The 21378-nt window shown below is 40.3% G+C and overlaps 1 protein-coding gene across 2 annotated transcripts in view; it reads right to left on the bottom strand.

Moving 5' to 3' along the window:
* Positions 1-3208: 3208 nt before the first annotated feature.
* The window catches only part of RAB11FIP4 (RAB11 family interacting protein 4), a 600425-nt gene continuing 582255 nt past the window's right edge, over positions 3209-21378 (bottom strand). For both annotated transcript variants that reach the window (XM_044068094.1, XM_044068093.1), the window contains one exon: positions 3209-3971. In XM_044068094.1, coding sequence (XP_043924029.1) covers positions 3855-3971 — 117 coding nt within the window. In that variant the 3' untranslated portion in view covers positions 3209-3854. The remainder of the gene's footprint in view (positions 3972-21378) is intronic.

Raw genomic sequence — 21378 nt, 5'->3', positions numbered from 1 at the left:
AGGAGTTTGTCGGCTGACATCCTCAACCATTCCAAAAGACATACTTCATCATTTCTGCCTGAAATCTCATCATGCTTAGATTCAGAGCCTTGCCCTTTCCTGTAACATAATATTTATTATACAAATGTGATGTGTATAATCTTTGTTCATACTTCTAGGACATCTCTATGCTACTCTGATCATGAGTACGTATTTGTTTGCAGATATTACATGTGCAGATAGCTGTTTGCCAGCTCCCTGACAAGACAATCAGCTCACAAAAGAGTCATCACAAATGACCAAAACCCCAGGAATTGTAAACAGCATTCCAAAACAGAAAGACTCAAAAAATAAAACCAATTTGAAGGGTGGAAAGCCCCCATGCACCACCAGATGTGGGGACTTCACCCTTATACCCCCACTCTAAGGCTGTACGATCATGAGTAAAGGGGATATTCCCAGTACACTATTAAGTTGGCCTTCTGTTGAAAAGTCCATCAGTTGCATACTAGTGAGTGGCCATATCAGTGTAGTGTTTACTAATAAATCCAAAGAAAGAGTCAAGAGGAGTTCAGAAGCAGTCCACCACTCAGTTTCTGCACAAAATGACCTTGTTAACCATCTACCGTTTTGAGACATATGGACTTCATCAGATACATAAACCCTATAACAGGGTTTATGTTGACTGATGAAGTCCATATGTCTCAGGAGGTAGAGGCGGTAACAAGGTCCTCATTTTGTGCAGAAACTGAGTGGTGGACTGCTTCTGAACTCCTCTTGACTCTTTCTTTGGATTTATTGGTTTTTGTGGAGGAGTCGACCGTTTTGTGATTTTGTAGTGTTTACTAAGCAAGTCTAGCTGCCCTGTATGCCGTTATGATGTACATTTTACATAAAGCAGTCAGTCATTCCTCATCTGAAAACTAAGTCAGATTTTTAATTTTATTCCAGTTTCCCCAAGTTCTATCCCTTTTTGTTACTGCATGTTTAACATTTACTAAACAACCAGTCAGACTGTGACAATGGGTCAGTCATGGGATTTAATGGCAATAGTACCGGTCTGGGAATGCACTGGTGCCTTGTGCTGTTGGTGCAGTTGGGATGAAGTAACCAAAAGCATACACAAAATTCTTTGGTGTGAACAGTTGCAACGGTGCAGTTATAAAAGACCCTCAGGACATTGTTGAGCTTTTAGTTACAACGTGCTTAACTGCACATTCCTCCAGACACAATCATTTGCCATTTTGTGTTCCTCCTCCTCTGCTACTAATATCTGCAGAAGATGAAGTGCATGTCAAAATGCAAATGCATTGGAAAACTGGCAGCTAGGCTAGTTCAGTTTATGCTGGAGACAAAACATTAAAACACATTCATGTGGGCAAGTCTGAACTCCAGTAAGATATTAACAGTTTATGCTGAGATGAAACATTAAAACATGCTCAAGTGAGCAATTTTGAACTCTAGTAAAATATAACAGTTGCTTAAACATGTTCTTTTTATATGTAGCATGATGTAAGCACGGACTTGGGTTGCTGCATGTCATTTTATGCAAAATAAAAAAGAAAAATATGCTGGTGAACTAATACTAGGACACAGAGGTGGTGTGATACTTTTTGGCTTTTCCACTATGTGAGCCCTTCATCAACAGCTAAATACTAGCAGCCTGTTTTCTGAATCCTATGTTGGCCCGGTCCTTTGAAATGTATTATATCACCTGTGCACTCCAATGTCTATATGTCTCTAGTTATGATTATTGTGTGCCTCCATCAAATGGAAGATATGAAAGCTGCTGTCAGTCCTAGACTGCATATTTTAAGTTTGCAGATATGCTCTCTGCATCTATATGCAAACCGGGAGTCACTAGAAAACAGTCTTCTTTCCACATTATCCCATTCACTGTACTGCATATTAAGGAGGTGGGGAACTACCACAGCCATTTAGGTTTCTGTTGCTTTATAACATACTAACTCGCCTGTCATGGAAATGTGCCCACAATGCAATGTTTATACTCAGTGCCATTGTCTTAGTGGCACAGGTGGAAAAACTCTAATCATCCTTGTTTAAACAGAGCAGCTATGGATGACATCAGAAAAGATATGGCAGCCAAGGAACAGTAGAGCAAAGACTTAAAGCTTAAGTCTACAGGGTCAAAACCCAATCTGGAAAGTTGAACTAATGGATGAATCTCAACCTGCTCAGAGCTGTAGCTAGATTATCTGGCACATTTGGCAGTCTCCTGAACTTGCATCCCTCCAACCCAAAGTTGTGAGCCAAAAAGGTAGGTGTTTTCTGAAGCTGAGGACCAAAAAAAATAACTCCAAGAACTCTACCTGAACTATAGCAAAGAGCTAATACAAACTCATTGCTACATTTATTAAGTACATTGTAGCGTAATGAGTTACTGTAGCAAGGAGATTGCATAAGCTCCTTCCTACAGCTACTAAATATACTTGTTTAAGAAGCTATGACAGCACACCCAGCTTTTTAACTGAATGCCAGTAATCCACTCACACTCCAGTGGTATTTGATGATCACGCTCTGTAACGGCTTGTACCCAGGGCAGCCACCCCTTTGTCCTGCCATAGTTACAGCTCTGACTGCAAAACCTATTTCAGGTTCCAGATTTTGACAGTAATTTATAATGATACTTAATTAGTCATGTGCTAAAACATTTCAGCCATCAAATGCTATACTAGTCTGAAATCTTTCAGATCTCCAGGCACAGCAGAGACACCCGGCTTGCAAGCTGCTGGATGATATAAAAAGTGATAGAAATTGCTACTGTTACTGGATGTAAAGCCATAACAATCAGCATTTGATTAATGACCATTTTGGTGGCTTAGCACATGACTAGCGGGAGGATACAGTTATTAAAGGGCACCTTGTCAGCTTTCCCAATGCAGTTACCTAGTCATATGAAATGAAACACATAGGTGTGTGTAGATACAAGCACATTATGTGTATGCATAATTTTTTCATACCGTATGTATATGTACATACATTTTATATATATATATATATACACACACACACACACACACACACATACATGTGCACATTAATATATATACACACACACACGCACATTATATATATATATATATATATATATATATATATATATATATATATATATATATATATATATATACACACACACGCGCATTTTATATATATATATATATATATATATATATATATATACACACACACACACACACACACACAATGTAGTTCATATACATTTATTACATACATTGTATTTCATAATTAGTTATTTACTCAGTCTTTTGTCATATTGTCACATGATGTAAATTTTCTAAACCTTCTACTTTTTTATCAAGGACCTATCAAATTAAGTTGCACATTATTGCATTTGAAATCCATGTCAAGGCTTTGTTCAGGTGAGTGAGTACCTCTGCCTGAGCCAGGACACACACAAATGCTGTAATCTAGTAAGTGACTAGAATTCAGGGCCGTCATATAACATTCATTCATTCATATTTTTACCTGCTTTACTCTGTTCAGGGTCACGGGACCTTTATCTAACAGTAAGTTTAAATATCTCTGTTTATTACGTTAAAGACAGAGGTAGTATATTTTTCCAGTATTTTAAAGTGGCATGTTCCAGCTATAATACTTCAGTGATGCATGTCACATACAAAATTGCAGTCAATTCACAGGAACTGAAAAAAGTGCAGAAATATCTGAAAAATGTTATATACTAATGATTCACAGATAATAAATAAGTGTACCAGAGATGACACAAACACAAAACATTTCACTTTATAGTCTCTGGGAGGTGGATGGGTCCTTTCATGTTTGTAGGTATGATAACTCTTCCTGTTTTAATCCAGTGATGAATGTAGTTGTTTTTAAGTTTTAATTTCCAAGATGGAAGGGTTGTGATCCAAAATTGCCAATATTATCTTGTCCATGTATTGCCTCAGTCTATAGTTGATTTCTTCTTGTTCTTTAAGGGCTTCCATAAGCTAAAAATATAGAAATTGCAGTATAAGTAATCAAGCCATTAAGATTAGATTCAAATCCTAGGACTTTGAAAAACATACTTTATAAAATACACATTCTTTGTCTTTCTGTTTTATAGTTACAAGATGCTATCATTATAGTATTTTTTACAATAATGCACTGCAACTTAATACTGTATATGTTTATAAAGCAGTTATCACTATGACAATTTGGGTGGTTTTCCATGCAGAGTGCGACGTTTGATGGTCACTGTTACTTTCAGCCTGGAAATGGGCATTCAGTGCAACTGTTTGGACAGACATCACAGCACAAGCATGCAGAGAACCATCATTTCCATGTTGATTCAGTCCTGGGGTTATGTATGCAGAGAAAGTGTGTGTGTGTGTGTCTGGAGGGGGGGGCTACTCATATAAAGAGTCAAGTGAGGTAGACTGGATAAGCAGATAATTTTGCTGAATGTTCTGACTGTAAACCGAAAGAGCTAAAACTCAAAATAGCCCAAAGAATTCTTCAACCTTTCCTGGACTGTAGTCCCCTTTAAATCACTCTAGGCTTTATATTCCAACTAAAAATTCATAGCAACTGTGGGACATATGAATTTTTTTGGGGGGAGGGGCTTATTAAGTCTGTTGTCTACTGTTTTTTTATGTATAGTTCATAGGTTCATACTAGGCTATCTGCCCTAGGGCATTTATAAGCCTAGCCAGAGTGTGTTTGGCTTTCGCCACCCATTTTAAATTAATTTTGCTATGCCTTTTATTGAGGTTAGTATACTGTGCCTCTGGTCTAACAGTGACACAGAAGTGATAGCCGGGGTAAACCTACGATCTCCCATCCACTCATCAAGATTCCTCATGAAGAGAGTCAATGTGGGACTCTGCCTAACCTGGACTGGGATTTTATTCCAGAGTGAAGGGAGCCTCTGGGTTATGAATCTGTCCCTCCAGCATGTCCTATTTATTTCAGTGCTGAGGTTCAAGTCTCTCGAGCGCGTAGCTCGATGGGATTTGGATTTTCTGAGATGCAGCATGTCCATTAATTCTGGGTTGGACATGGCTTTGTACGTCAGGCACAGATCGCCTCTGAGCAGGCGGTATGCCACTGAGTAGAGCTGGAGTTTCTTTAACCGGGCAGCATATGGCATCTGTTTGAGCCCGTTGATCCTCTTGGTGAGGTACTTTTGGGGTCTTTCCAGTTGCTGCAGGTGTCTGGTAAGGTACATCCCAAAAGGGGCATTGTACTCAATTATGGGCCTGATGAGGGATGAGTAAAGAGGCACGATGACCTCCCCTGATCTAGATGTGAATCCCTTCATGATTAGGTGGGCTATATAAAATGTTTTTCTAACCACTTTGGCCACGTGGTTGTCAAATGAGAGATTGCTATCAACTTGGGTCCCCAGGTCCCTAATGACTTCTTCTGTACTTAATGCAAAGTACCTATGTGGTAATTTGTGGGCACTTTGTTTTTGCCATAGGGGATGACTATACACTTTTTGGCGTTTAGCTTGAGGCCATGGCTCTGGCACCAGTTGTCTGTTTCTATGAGGCCCCTTTGGAGGATGCTTGTTTCGGCTGGAGAGTTGATTATGGCACCCAGTTTGCAGTCATCTGGTCAGCCACAGTCCTTCCGTGTTGGCCTGTACCGCCGAGAAATATATACCGAACAAGAGAGGTCCCAGGACTGAGCCTTGTGGGACGCCACTTGTAACTGGTTTGGAGTCTGACATGGCTCCAGCAATTCTAACCATGTGGGTTCTGTCCTTGAGCCAGTTTGCAACCCATCTAGTGACATAGGGGTTTATATTTAAGCTGGTGAGCTTATCTATAATGCCTGAGTGGGGTATTGTATCGAAGGCTTTTGCAAGGTCCAGGTAGGCTGTGTGGACCACTTTCCCCTCGTCAATGGCCTTGGTGACTGTTTCAAAGAAATCAACCAGGTTTAAGAGGCAGGATCTGCCCTTAACAAAGTCAAACTGGGTAGGATCCAGTGTCTGTAGGTCCCCAATATCTTTATTTATGAGGTCCATGATGATCCTTTCCATAGCTTTGCAGACCAAGCTAGTCAGGCTTATGGGGCGATAGTTTCCAGGATCCGTTGAGGCACCACCTTTGTGGAGAGGGACCACTGTTGCTGTACGCCACTCTTTGTGTACATATCTTGTAGTAAGGCTAAGATTGAACAGTAGTTTTATGTTTGGGTTTAGCTCTTCTTGGAGTTCATGTAGGACACAGCCCGGGACACCATCTGGTCCCATTGATGCTGTGTTTTTTGCTTTGGAGAGGGCGGCTCTTACCTGAGCATCTGAGATGTCAGGGGGGCAAGCACTCTGTTGGGATAGATATTTGCCCTTTTGGTGGGGAGGGGGGGGAGAAGTTTGTACTGAACCTGTCAGCTAGGATGTTGGCAATGTCTGTGGGCTCAGTGTATTTTTTGTCATTTTGGACTAATTCTGAGCATATCTGGGAATTCCCACCCAGGTTCCTAACATAACTAAAGAAAGCCTTGTGATTATCCTTAGTGTCCTGTACAATTTTTCTCTCAAAGCTGGCCTTAGACGATTTTATGAGTGCCCGTAGTTTTTTGCTAATACTGATCAGAGATGCCTTCCCTTTTTGGGATTTTGCTCTATCATGTAGTAGCTTCCTCCTTCTATTGTATAGTTTGTTTATGGCTGGGGTCCACCAGACATGACGTCTGCCTTTGGAGGATTGGGTCTTGGTTTTATTTGGGATTGCATGAGCCATGCATTCCTGAAAGTGTTCATAAAATGCGTTTATAAAGGCTTCTGCGGTCTGGGCTGTATTTTCCACAGGCCTGGGGGCATTGAAGGATTTCGCCTCGGTTTTGAGGCGTGTGAAATTTGCTTTGGAGAAGTTTTTCACTGTGGTTTTCTGGGCAGGGGGTGGGTTCGGGATGTGAATATCCAGTGAGATTAGTTTATGGTCTGATCTTACCAGTGAGGGATACACTTCTCGTCTGGAGCATAGTGTCCCCATGTTGGTGATGATCAGGTCCAGTATGTTTTCCCCTCTTGTGGGAGTGGTAACAAGTTGTTCCATAGCATTTGAGTTTATAAATTCTAGGAACCTTTGGGCTAGGGTGTTGGAGCTAAAGTAATGCTCCCAGTCTATGTTTGGGTAGTTGAAGTCCCCCAATATAATGGTGTTTGGAGAGACCTTCATATTTTCCAGTATTCTCAGGAAGGCCGAGTGGGGTTCCTGTGTTTGGGAGGGTGGTCTGTAGCAGGCTATAAACTGGAAGGCAGTTTTACCCACAATTAGTTGCACATGGATAGTCTCTGATGCTTCGTGCTGTGCCACCAACCTGGAGGTGTGGGTATCTTTGATGAATATTGATACTCCCTCCTTTTGTGGTTCGGTCCAAGTTTTGGGGCGAAAAGCATGGTATGAGGTATAACCTGGTAGTGCTGGGGTGCTCTCGGAGCCTTGAACCAGGTTTCTGTTACTGCACAGATATCGATGTTCTCCATGCTAAGGAGAGTTTTGAGTGCGTGCATCCTGAGGTTTAGACTTCTGGCGTTGAGTAGCATTACTCTTAGTTTCTTATCCCTTGTGATACCTATGGAGGTGGGTTTGTCTTTTGAGCCTTGCCTAAAAAAGGCACTATGGGGGTAGCAAGAGCCTTTGCCAATATCCGAAAGCCCAGGGTGACAGGTGCAAGCCGTCCCTAGCGAAGCATCGTGGCTTGTCGAGCATGTCATCCCAGGCTGACAGGCATTGGATCCCCTTTGAATGACACCAACACTTAAGCCAATTGTTGAAATTGATCATCTTGTCTTCATATTGTGGCATCATTCTTGGTGAGGGTAAGATGCTACTCAAGGTCAGGGTCATACCGGCCTGGGCTACATGCTCACAGAGCTCCTCTATGTCTCTTTTCATGTAGTCCAGGGAGGTACATCTCAGGTCATTCACACCAGCATGGACAATGACCGAGTCATATTTGTACTTACCTTGGAGTGACCTGAGTGCTTGTGTTATGTGGCGGATCCTAGCGCCCGACAGGCAGCTCACCGTGACCTTCTCCTTGTTCAGCCTGGTGAGCGGGATGTCAGTGTGCCTGACGATAGAGTCACCTAATAGAAGTTTATCAGATGTGTTGTTTAGCCTTAAGGGCTGTGACTGTTCGGCACACTGACTTTGTGAGCTATGTGTTGCACGTGTTTTGTTTTGGGGTAGCGGTTGCTTGGGTGTCTGCTTTGGAGGTCTCTGCTGCTTAGGCAGATTTTTATTTAGAGCCTCCGAGTATGTCTTTGTGTGTTTATGTGTTTGGTTTGTTGTCGTGGTAGGTCTATGTGAGACTGGAATTGTAGTGAGTGTGGTTTCCTTCTCCTCATGACTGGTTACGCCAGTACTGAGTTGAGAGAGCTTAGCCTCCAGTTTGGCTATATGGTTGCATCTCTCACATGTGTTGGAATTTGTTGGGAGGAGGAGAGGGTTGTCTGTGTACATGAGGCAGTTGTAACACTGCCTCAAGATTCCCAGATTCACCAGCTGGACCGGAGAGGAGACTGACAACTGACCTTTGGACATGCTAGAGTAGTATTGGGAATTCCTTTATAATTGAAAAAAAGGGCCAATGGGGAACAAGGTACTCAAGGGGAGTTTGTGAGGGTGTAGTGCTTTTAATTTTTTAGAGCTGACTTATATAATTGCTTTAGTGAGCAAGTGCCAGGTAACTTAAATGCAATGTGTTACAGGTACCTTAAATGCAAAAACGACAAACAGTAACTTTCTTTCAAGTGAAACAAGGAAATAAGTACAGTAAGCAATGCAGATATCACTAGGGATCCACAGAAGTGCTAAAAGGCCGCATTTTAGATGGAATTAGCATTTCAGGGAAATAAACAAACAACAAGCATACAAACAAAGCTAGATTCAGCAGGTCTGGATCTAGTCTATGCTACAGCAAACAAGGTGTACCAATTTCATGTAAGAAGCAGTTCAAATATGCAGGCACTATAAGCCTTTAACCAGAAATTCCCTGCTCAGAAGGGCAGAGTCCAGCCTCTCCTCCCACAAGTGCAGACCGCAATCCTTCTTAACGTAAAATAACTGGCCTGAAGCCCAAGTGCTTAAACCAGAACTAATACACTTTCAGAATAACAGACACTGAGCTCTCAATCAGAAGTTCCCAACTTAGAAGGATGTAAGCTACCTGTCCTGCCACCACAGTGCAGGCCACAAACCTTCCTAATGTAAAACAACTGGTCTGAAGCCCAAGTACTTAATCAAAAAGACTTGGAAATGATAGCTACACTTTAATCAAGTTACTACCAGCAGTAATAAATACAACTGAATACTTTAAAGAATGCTTGGATTAGTGTTCAAGTTATACAAACAAAGCTAGATTCAGCAGGCCTGGATCTAGTCTATGCTACAGCAAACAAGGTGTACCAATTTCATGTAAGAAGCAGTTCAAATATGCAGGCACTATAAGCCTGTAACCAGAAATTCCCAGCTCAGAAGGACAGAGTCCAGCCTCTTCTCCCACAAGAGTGCAGAACACGAACCCTCTTAATGTAAAATAAGTGGCCTCAAGCCCAAGTGCTTAAACCAGAATTAATACACTTTTAGAATAACAGACACTGAGCCCTCAATCAGCAGTTCCCAACTTAGAAGGATGTAAGCTACCTGTTCTGCCACTACAGTGCAGACCACAAACCTTCTTAATGTAAAACTGGTCTGAAGCCCAGGTGCTTAAACTAAAAGGCTTAGAATGAGTTACACCAAGCAGTAATAAATACAATTGAGTACTTTTAAGATGACGCAAAAGCAAAATAAAGTAGGAAAAAACACAAATACAGTAAAAGCAGATACATTTTTTTTTTTTTTTGTGGAAAGAGAGAAAGGAAAGAGAGAAAGGAGTAGCAGAAACTAAGCTGATTGGCCCTCTCAAATGCTCTCCCTGTACTGGGTAGAATGAGGGTAATGACACTATACTGGGTGGAGGGTCCCAGATCAAATTTACACTAGGGGCAGGTAACTGCAGAGCCACCGTCTATAAAAACACTATACCAACAGGGAGGGAGTGAGGGTGGGAAACAAACTGCAGAAATGTTTCACAGCTGAAAAGCAGCAGTGAGCCTTTAAATGAAAGTTTTAAACAGCTAAAGGAGCCACTAGAAAAAAGAGTTTAACTGCAACAAGTTATCATAAACAAACAACCCAACAGATGCTTAGTAAGAGTGGACAATTTCCATTTAATACCTCACACACAGTGAAACTAGCTAGAAAAAATACACAGTACACAAAGTGCTATAAACAACAAAGAAATAAAGAACAAAATAAACAAAAAACAGGATACTTAATGTTATATATTATAGCTCTGAGTTTGCTGAGTGTCCTTCCTTCGATTAGCTCACTGTAAAATATTTATTGATTTTTTGATTTTTTTCAGTTTTTGTCTTTTTCAAGCACACCCATACATACAGGATCTAATTAGTTGTATTATTATTGTAGACAGTATGCATTACAGAGCATTATTTTAGTGAAAGTGGACCAAACAGCCAACATTTATGCCATACAACACCAGTACATTCCTCTGTGAGGCCTACAACTGTGAAATGGTGAACTTTTCTTTGCAACACTAGCTACTCCTTTCTGTACTTCATATCTGAAAAAGAGCAGCATACAAATGGGTTTGTTGTGTGGTGCAGCCCTTACAGTGCATGCATTTTAAGCACCATCTGTACTGAAGTAAGGAATTTGACATGAAGTTCACTTCTTGCACACATATTTCCTATGAAAGACACTGGTAAAGTTTATGTATCCCTCCTATCTCCATTTCTTAAATTATTTCAAAGGGTCTTAGTGATCAACAGGTCTCTCTGGTTTCAGTACCATATTACTCTCCTGGTATGCTTCGCTCCCATCTAACCAGTACCCACCCCATATTACTAAGAAATGCCATAATGGTCTGCTGGTTCCCTTCACCCTATACCTTATAAACTCCATAACACAACATAACTTAGACAATGTAACTTACAGCACTGGTAGCTGTGTCAATGTTTAACCACACCATCAACCCATTTGCCTCACAACATGTCAAAAGGCATCAGAAACTGCTTAAGAACCCTCCTTACATGTTCATAGTCCTCTGCTAACATGAAGATTAAACCATGGGTGCACATAATAACCTTTGAGCTGTCTCTCCTCATTTTATATCATGTAGAACTGCATGACTAAAACTCTGGTATTGGGACACAGACAACAATCTTTTTTACTTAAGACATATGCATACAGAAAAATAACACAGATTACATGTAGTGATGTACATTTAATTTGGCATTGGAGCCTAAAGAATAGGGTAATATCTGGATGTAATTTTCATGGCCTTCACCTGCATTGTGTGTGACTGAAAAGACAGTTGATCTAGACAAAATATTTTGGTCACCCTACATCCTAGTAGTTTCTGTAGTGGGGCTGTATGTAAGGGAGACAGGTGAGCACTCTATTCCTTATACACATGGGGATGGCACTTCCATCTTGGCTGGTTGCAGTGATAATAGAATGTTGCTCCATCCAACTTTCAGTAATGCAAAGTTTGCAAAATGCAGGTTGCAACAGAATAAACTATGATAAAAAAACAGGCACACCCACTACAACATTTGATACTACATCTAACATGAAATAATGCAATATCAGGACATGGTATTTTGTCACGCTGACACGAGTATTTTAAACTACCTTGATTTTCTCTTTGATTCCACCTTTATTTTCAAGTTTCAAAAGCCTAGTGTTACTACAGCAGTTAAAACTAGACTGATTTTACATTTTCTGCTTACTTGGTCTTTGATGGCATCACTTAATTACTCAAATTAGGAGTATGCATGTCTGTATGGCTGTCTCCCAGAATGGAATTTTTTTACAATGTTATACATACATTTATCATAGGCACCTGTGGAAGGAAGCATCAGTCTGAGAATGGCATGACCCCTCATCCCATGAAGTACCTCATGGACAGAATGTTCGCTGGGAGTACTGAATACCTGAATATGCACACAGTAATCATAGATCTACTTCACACCTGCAACCTAATTCTTCAGAGAAAAAAAGGACTTGCACCTCCTTTGGTAAGGCTGCATTCAGATACTCAACCCTTTTACCTGACATATGCTAGCTATTACTCTCTTTGAAGTTCATGCTTCACAAGCAACAATCTTGTAAGGCTATCTCTCAGCACCTTGTATATATAAGCATGCAGTCATTTCTAGAATATTTCTCAATTACCTTTCATGTCACTAGTGCAGTGTTATCCCATCTCACTTCTTTTAGCAACTTTGTCACGGAGGGCATACAACCATTTATCTCTCCCACTGCTCTCTTGTTTTTCTTCTGAACTCTGTGCCTATGATGGCAGCAACTGGCTCCATTGCAGAACCACTTTTCAGTAGTTTGTGATTATTTGCTTTGCCTTGCCAAAACAGAAGCTTAAATAATTGCCAGTAGGGTTTTTTAAGCATTTTGTCAACTGGGGTATTATGCCCAAACTTAGTCATCAGAATGACTGCATCCAGCATGATTACTGTTTGGTGTTTCCATCTTCTTTTTCAACCTTCTATACTATTGACTGATTAACTGGCCGCTGTTGGTCTTCACTGTTTTCATGTAACCTGGTGATTTTTGGGCTTCTGTTTTGTAACATGATGTGAGACATTGCTCCAGCTTTCTTGACTCTGGAACTAATATCAGAAAGATTTGTGGAAGAGAAATCATCTTTTTACTTGGACTGAAACACCTGCCATTTGTGGTCACTATCAGTTAGGCCTAAATGCTGCATTATTTAAATGCATGTTGTAGTACTATTATGTTGCCAGTTTACTGTCTGAATGGATTTTATCATCACTCATTCTGACCTGGGATTATTTTTATGGACTTTGAATCAATTTTCATCTGGATAAGAGAAGAGCTGAACTGGCAGACTGATGAACTGGCAGCTAACTGCTTCAAAGATATAAACACGTACAGTTGTCTTGATATTTTCAGGTGTTTGGTCAGCTTTCTTTTCTCTTGTTCTTCAGCAAGTCTGACAAACTTTGTTGTTTAATTGTTTTGTTACTTAATTTACTGTTTTGACAAGTAATTTGCATTAATAATAGATCATATTTTCAGTACTTGATTTTACTATTGTATAGTTATTGTACTGCCCTGTTCTATTTGAGCTGTAAAGCAGTATAATAAGTTTGAACTTGAATTTGTTAAGGTACTCACAGACACCACTTCCTTGGTTCACTTTTCCTGTTATTCCATGGGGTACACATTAGATTCTCCCTATATAACAGTCCTAAGGGTGGTCACTGGGCTCTCCTTACCTGTTATCCTCTCCTCCTAGTACTGCCATCACCTCCTGTTACCATGTCTGGAGCTCACTGGACTCTGCCTATTTATTACTCTATTCTTGTTATCCTTTGTGGTATCATCGGGCTCCCCTAACTACTACGGTTTCCTTCTATTATTCTTTGTGATATTCCCCAGACTCTCCCAACTTAACGTCCTCTGCTATCACACTCTGAAACACAGTGGCATCTCCCTACTGATTTCTCCCTCCTCGTGTTACCCTGTGAGGTACACATTGAACTCTCCCTTATTACTAGCCTCTCTTCATGTTACTTTCTGATGTACTACCAACATCTCTACACACAAACAGATGCCAGAGAAACAGGAAGTACCAGCAGGAAACCCTGCCATGAAGGTCTAAATGAACCTCAAGTATGGACAGAGGTGTGACAACTCTGACAGTGCCATTCTGCAATATAGTGACACAATGAATATCAGCACTCACAAGGTTAGAGAGTGAGAGTCATGCTTACTGACCTACCTGAGGCAAAAAATCAGGAATATTAATAGGGCACAAAAAAAACTATATGGCACTCAGGACAGCTTGATGCTGCCCACAAAGGGGCAAATGATGCAGTGTGACATGAGGAGGCTCTCCTTGACTCTGTCAAAGGTTACAATGGCTCAAGCAATGAGAGGTACCTTTCCTTCAATAAGAATAGTACCCATATCCATAGATGCGATTATTGATTTTAATAAATGGCATTGGTACTGATTCTGTTCATGCTGGTCCACCTAGGAAGTTATGTGTGTATTACTATCCTGCTTTGCAGGTGAAGGATTGTACTTCTCTCTCCACGGGATGCAGATTCTGAAAGGAGAATTTTCTTCCAAGCAGTGCTTTTACAAGGCATGGTTAATGTGTAAGATATAAAGAAAAAAGAAAGAGTGAAGTAATGCTAGCTATCATCATTGCCTGCAGCCTTAACAAAAATATGTACAATTTAGATATTCTCCTGGTCCTGGAGGATGTGGGGATATGTAATCTCAAACAGACTCAATGAGGAATTCCACACAGTGTACCATAAATTCCAGCATTCGTTCATCATGATTGTTTCATAATAAACAGAACTGGGGAACAAGACTCCACCTTCACACAAAACCCTCTGAATACCAGGGTATTATCCATCTACATAAAGAAATAGTAAGTACCCTTAGCAACACAAATGGAACCGATTTCCACCTACTAATTTCTTCAAATTTCCCATCTATTGCCCCTTGTCAAAATAATATTTACTTAATAAATGAATACACTTGGAAGACAAGGACAATTAAAATATTTCAATTGCCTAATTGTCAGTTTGGATAACTACAGCATCAAAAATGTTTATGCATATTTCTGCTTTTTTATGTCATTTTATTAATAGCAAAAAGTTTTAACTATTTGTTAAAAAGTTCCACCAACAGTGCTGTAGCAATGGCAGTTAAAATGTTTTAGTCCCTTTAGTATTATACACAGGTCATGCATATTTTTATCAACCACAGGAAAAGTTGTGGATAGCAATTAATAAAGAGCTCAAGGATTTTATCTGGGAGGGGAAGACAGCAAGAGTCAAGTGGGATAAGCTGATTCTTCCAATAGAACAAGACAGATTGGGATTGCTCAATTTGAAGTGGTATTTCAGAGCTACACAGTTAAGGCTCCTATACATAGCACAAGCAGAAACTTATAATTCAAAGTGGAAAGGGATGATGAAACAGGGGAAGCTCAAGAAACAGAGAGAGACTGGGATTTTGGATGCAGGCCTTTAAGGAGAATAACAATAATCATACAGAATATTTTATTCATAAAGTAGCAGAAAGTATTCTAAGAACTAAGCCAACATGGGAATGGAGAAAGGAGATTCTGTTGATACGGATGAATGCAATTAGGGATACAGACAATAGGCAAGAGGGGGCTGGAATTTATTTGAGAAAGCTGGTAAAGGAAGCAAGGTATAGGGAGCAAATAACTAGAGGGGGAAAGGTAAAAGAATGGGAAGATGCCAAGAATTTATTTGGACTGCAGGTTAGAGACTGCCTCCCCTATGCAGGAGTGATATCAGAGTATAGGCAAAGAGAAAGAATTAGGGCTGTCCTAAATGAAAGACCAGCACTGATAGATTTTTTAGTAGAATCTAGAACATAAACTGTTGTTAAAAAAGGAATAATTAGTACAGTGTATAAAGTATTGCATGGTAACTATAAGAATCAATCAGAGGAGGTTAGAAAGGATTGGGAAGAGAGACTGGCTAAGCAATTCACAAAGAAACAATGGGGTGATATATGTATGTCTCCCAAATATGCAACAAAATCCAGAAGATTTAAGATTTTTGCTTGGAAATGTTTACTTAGGTATTTTTATACCCCAGGTAGACTCCAGAGAATTTTTCCTCAGGTACACAGCAAATCTTGGAGGTGTGATGAGAAGAAAGAGATAATTGGGAACATATTTTCTGGGAGTTTAATGAGCTGACAGACTTTAAATATTATCAACAGGCTACTCTATCAGAGATACTCAGTGAGCAAATTGGTGTATCTAGGGAAATAATTTTTCTAAGCAACGCTACAGAATCGGAAATGCCTAGACATAGTAAGGCCTTACTGAGTCTAATTGTGGTGGCTGCCAAAAAAGCAATTGGTAGAAAATGGAAATTGAAGTCTAAACCAACCGTACTAAAGGTAGTGACTATAGTAACAGAGATAACACAACTGGAATCGGGATCTTTAGAAAGGGGTAGGAGCAAATTACATAGAAACCTGAAGGTAAGAACAATAAAGGAGTGGCCTGGAGTCCAGAACACTGCTAAATTCACAAAATACTCAATATTTTAGCTGAAAAAACTGGTACCAACATTAGGTTCCTTGGAAGGTGCCTACCAGTAAATATGCCCACAGAGCTTGCATTTGGGGCTGAAAAAGGAGTCCTTTGTTCAAGGGAAATGACCTAGGTAAAGGATTAGGAGACTGCCTCTAGTCTTGTAATTACTAATCCCTCAATGACCTAGATGTAGGAGTAGGAGACTGCCTCTAGTCTTATAATTACTAGTTCCTTGATGACCTAGGTGTAGGAGTAGGAAACATAGCTGGCCTTAGTAGTCTGTCAGCTGTGGTAAAGAGACTAAATATTGTCAGGAGGGAGCCTGTACTTCTCCTCAGGCAGTGTGTATATTCATGTACTTGTACAATATTCATCATCAGTATCAGTTGTTGTTTTTCTTTCAACTTTTCCCAGTTAGGGGTCGCCACTGCGGAACTCTGGTCTGCTAATGATTGGCAGTAGATTTTTACGGTGCCAGCTTGACACCCAACCTTCAACGAAGGCACGCCCATTCACGCATGTCTTTCAAACGCTACTCAACTGTGGGGAGGACATGTAGACTCCACACAGAAGGCGCTCCAGCTGAGAATCGAACGGGAGAACCTTTTGCTGTGAGGCGACAACGCTACTGCTACACCACCGCGTATCAGTGACGTAGTAAAATTAATAATGAGTGGTAAGAGTGCAAGCAAGTATGAAATCTGGTAATCAAGCAAGAGTAGACAAGCTGATATGTCTTGAAAATTTGCAGTGGCAAACCTTCTTCTGATCTTGCAAAGAACTTTCACCTTATAATGCCTACAGAATGTCTGAAAGGAGGTCCACATAGCTGCCTCACAAATACCTTCAGTAGGAACCTTCCTAAAGAGGCATATACAATGCCTGTTTCCCTTGTGGAGTAGGTTTTAGTATCTCTTTGTAGGATTTTCTCATATTGGTCATTACAGAAAGAGACAGAAATAGATACAACCAACCAGTCACTTAAGAGTTTACCTGGAAACTGATTTGCCTTGTTTTCCTGGTGTAAAAGAAACAAAGAGCTTCCTGTCTTACTTGTCAGAAGTTTTAGTTCAATCATTTTAATACCTCTGATCTCTCTGTACATCATCATGTGAAAGAATATTTCTCCCATATGTAGAACATTATCATACAATACTGGGAGATTAAAAATATTTAATATAAGGCCAGCTTCAAAACCAACTTTGGCATAAAACTGGGTTTGGTCCTGAGATCCATAAAGTCCCTTTGTAGGGTTTATTTCCACATTAAATCCTGTAGTTTATAAGTTCTCCTGTTTAAGGGATTTGGCACTGAAAACAAAGTTTTTAGGATGAGAATCTGATTGGTGCAGAGCCAGCAGGTTAAAAAAAGGAGGAACAGTTAGCTTCTCCATTATAAAGTTAACATCCCACAGTGAGGCACTGGTTTCATTAAGGGCCTCAAGTGAAGGACCCCTTTTAAGGGATGCTTGGCCATATTGACAGATGCCACTGGAGGTTGAAGGAGCAAGCAAGTCAAGACAGCTGAAAGATGGAGGCATAAGAAAGGTTTGTTTTGTTAAATAGGCTTGTTAAGTAATGCAAAATTTACTGAATCAAGTCTGCCTTGATCTGTAAGCCCTGTAAGCCATGTCACATAAAAGAAGTGGAAAATCTAGCCCACTTAGCCAGGAGCTATTCTCTAGTAGCAGGTTTTCTAGCTTCCTTTAATATATGCAGTACTTAAGTAAGAAAGAAAACCATATGATGGATTAGGGTCATAAATTTCATGCTGTTATATTGTGGCTTTTTAGATTTAGGCAAATCACTGTCATTTCCTGTTTACTTAGCCATCTGTGCGAACGTAGGATATATCTTCTTTTCTGCCCAGCTACAGCAGGTGGGAAGGTCAGAACTGTCTTGTCCAAAGAGGCAAAATAATAGGAGCTTGGCTGTGTCTTGTGCAGCTTTGAGGATATGGAAAGGGGAGGAAGACATACAGCAGCCGTTATTCCATAGGATTAAAAACACATTAACTGCCAGAGGACTCTTGAAAGGATCTGTGTCACAAAACATTGGGATATTGTGACTCTGGGGAAAGGCAAACAGATCTGTCTCTGGAATACTCTGTGTTATGGTTAACTTGCCAAAGTCATGGGTGATGGTTTGGTTCTGCTTAGCTGATCTGCTAAGGAGTTCGGGGATGAACATAAATAGAAAGGCCTGAAGTTGTAGGTCATGCTTGGCTGCCAAGTTCTTGGCATACAATAGCCAGTCTGCACAGTTGGTATGAATGAGTTTCTCCTTGCTTATGTACCATGTAACACCTATAGCAATCCCGGCTTCCAGACAGCTTTGAATATCTGTAGTGCATAAACAAGGGCCAGTATATTTTTGATACTGATGTGTATTTTTGTGTCACCTGTTTTACCTTCTGAGCCTTCATGGCACTTGTATGTATTCTACCAGGGCAAAGTCTGACATCTATCTTCAGATTTTTGGGTTCCGCGTGGGCTCATAAATAGCATCTCCATGTTGGCTAGCACTGGAGAAACCCACTCTCTGAGATCTTTTGGATGCCAGGTACAATTGGTAGCAGCTTCTTCAGCAAATGAAGATGCTGGCACCACATGTCCCTTAGGTATAGATGAATTTATCTCTTCTGCAATCTTGCGAGTCAGCCAAGGTTGTTATGTACTTGAAAACTTTTAGAATGGTCCTTGGTATCACATTGGTCTTACTTGCTCGAGAGAAGAATGTACTCCGTAGGGAAACATTTTCTGAGGGAAGGAGCTGTCTGCTTTTTTGGTGCCCAGTAACATACCTGAGTGTCTTTTTATGAAAAGGAGAAATACTTGCTTTTCTGTAGTTCAGTGAGATGCCTAAGTTGATTAGACATGACATGGTGTCGTCTGGGCAGGTGGCCTGGATATAGGCAGAGGGAAATATTAGTACCTTCAACAGGAGGTGGGGAACCTGAAGCAGGTCATTCTGTAAATACCTTAGGAGCAGTAGACAGCTCAAAGGGCAAGGATGTAAATGGCAAAATGATGTGATTCTGCTATAAACCTCTGGAAGTTTTTGTGCTTCATGCAGACAGGAATACGTAGATAGGCATCCTGCAAGACATGGCAACTGTGAGTGCATCTGATCTGACAAAAGTAAGAGAATGAAATATTGCAGGGGAATTTAGCACTTTTAACTTTTTTTTAATGATCCAAAATTTGTTTAACTTGGAAAGAGATCTAGAGAAGGTCTGCAGTGTCCATCCTTCCTAGGCTCCAGGAAGAGTTTGGAGCAATATCCTGTCTCCTCTACTAGCAGTACAATTTCTACTATAGCAGAAGAGAGCATTGGGTCTAAGATGGTATCTGATCCATCTGATCCACTGATGTGGACAGCATATCCAGAAATGGTGGAAAGGATGGGAGCATCATGGCTTTTCATGTGTTCCACTGCATTTGTTGAATTGCTGTTGAATGTTGTCAGCATCTTTGCTTGTTGTAGACTGCTTTGTGTCAGGTGCTGTAGTTTGTTGTGAGGTCATGCAAGCCAGAGAAAAGGCAGAAGATGATCTTTTTTTATTTATTTTTTAACACCCTCTCTCTTTTTTTTATTTTTTTTAACTCCCTTTCTTTTTCTCTGGAGTTGTGTGACCTCAGACATTGTACAGATGTGAAGGCAGAGTCCTCATATAGATGGCATGCAGATTTAGTCTTTTGCATAGTTTTGTATTGTGCTTTGTTAAGCATACCATTGTTTGAACTCTAGATGTCTGTTATGATTTTTGTATCATGACTAAGGAAGGTGCAATATTTCTGATAAGCCTGAAAGGATATTAACTCAATTTTGTAAACTAAGACCGTTTCCTTAAAGTAGGAAAACTTCTTTTGTCAAGTAGAGAGGAAGTGGGACAATGGAATAGCCAGAATTGAGAGTTATTGTCTTGTCTGCGAGAGAGATCATCTCCCCTGCCTTGACTGCCGCTTCTATATTACATAATCAAATTTTTAAAACTTCGAACGTCATATGGTCAACACCATATGATTGAACTTTTAAAAGTTCGAAAATGTAATAAAAAAAAATAAACCAAAGAAAAAACCTACCTGAACGATTTAAGCGGGGGGTGGGCAAGCCCCCCTGTTCCCCCCACACCAAATATACCAACTCTGAGATCACACTACAGTGCAGAAAAGTGAAATCTTCCCATTTCGCACTGTATGGAGATCTCCAATGAAACGGTCAAACTTTCAAAAGTTCGATCATATGGTGTCGACCATATGACGTTTGAACTTTGAAAAGTTTGACAACGTGATATAGACCCAGACTACCTGCTTAGCTTTTGCCCTCTCTCCAGTGGCTTTTCTCCAAGGCCTTTCTTTGTCTGAATTGCTCAGCCTGGAATTGTTTCCAAAAAAAGATCACTGTTGGTTGGAAAACTCCAATTATACTTGGTTATCAGGGAACAGAAGAGTTGTTTTACAATCTGCCTCATCTTACCTTTCTCTTCCAGCCTTAAAAATACATCCTTTGGTGATGAAAACTAAATAATAGGGTTGTGTCAATGGGTGCATTCGGAAGATTCCTTTTAATATAATTTTTCACAACAGATGTATTTTGAGCCATGCTTGTCTTCTGATCACTGTTCAAAAGGCAGCATCCCTAACTGTCTGTGGAGTTGCGCCACATTTGGTAGCATACTTGCTCACTTTTAGCAGGGTTTGAGGCAATTTCAAGAGTGTTTGCTTCAAGGCTATATTAGGTATTTCTTACATCGTGCCTTCCATCAGTTTAGGCTGGGTTTGCAGTTGAATGTTACAATGCCTTGTACAGCGGCCCTATCTGGAATATGTCTCTTTTTAACAAAAAAGGAGCATACCATCGGCTGGCACCACTTTACAGCCTCTGATTGCATTCAGTGGAACAACCATAGGGTCAGCTGCTGGGTTTTGCATAGGTGTTTAAGTTTGTCCTCCATTTTATAAATTCAGCTTTGTTGACTTCTCCCTGATGGCAGTGAATCGAACTTGCAGAAACATTCTGGAAGGCATCTTTGAATGCTTGAAGGACTAGAAGACTATGTCCATAGGCTTGGATTCCGCACACCCACAACTCCCGTTATCTTTTGTGGCAGATGGCTTCCCATTTAAATGTAAATTGCTCATGCATTAAATTTAGAGCATTCCTAAAGAAGTCATCTTCTGTGAGGAAACCTAAAAACAAGGATTTGTCTTCATTCCGTGTTGCATCCTAAAGATTTTTTCAGCTG

This window comes from Protopterus annectens, chromosome 4.part0 (genome assembly GCF_019279795.1).
Source record: "Protopterus annectens isolate FY-2018-M chromosome 4.part0, PAN1.0, whole genome shotgun sequence".
In the NCBI taxonomy this organism is placed as follows: domain Eukaryota; kingdom Metazoa; phylum Chordata; order Ceratodontiformes; family Protopteridae; genus Protopterus; species Protopterus annectens.
This window is presented reverse-complemented; position numbering and strand designations above follow the sequence as displayed.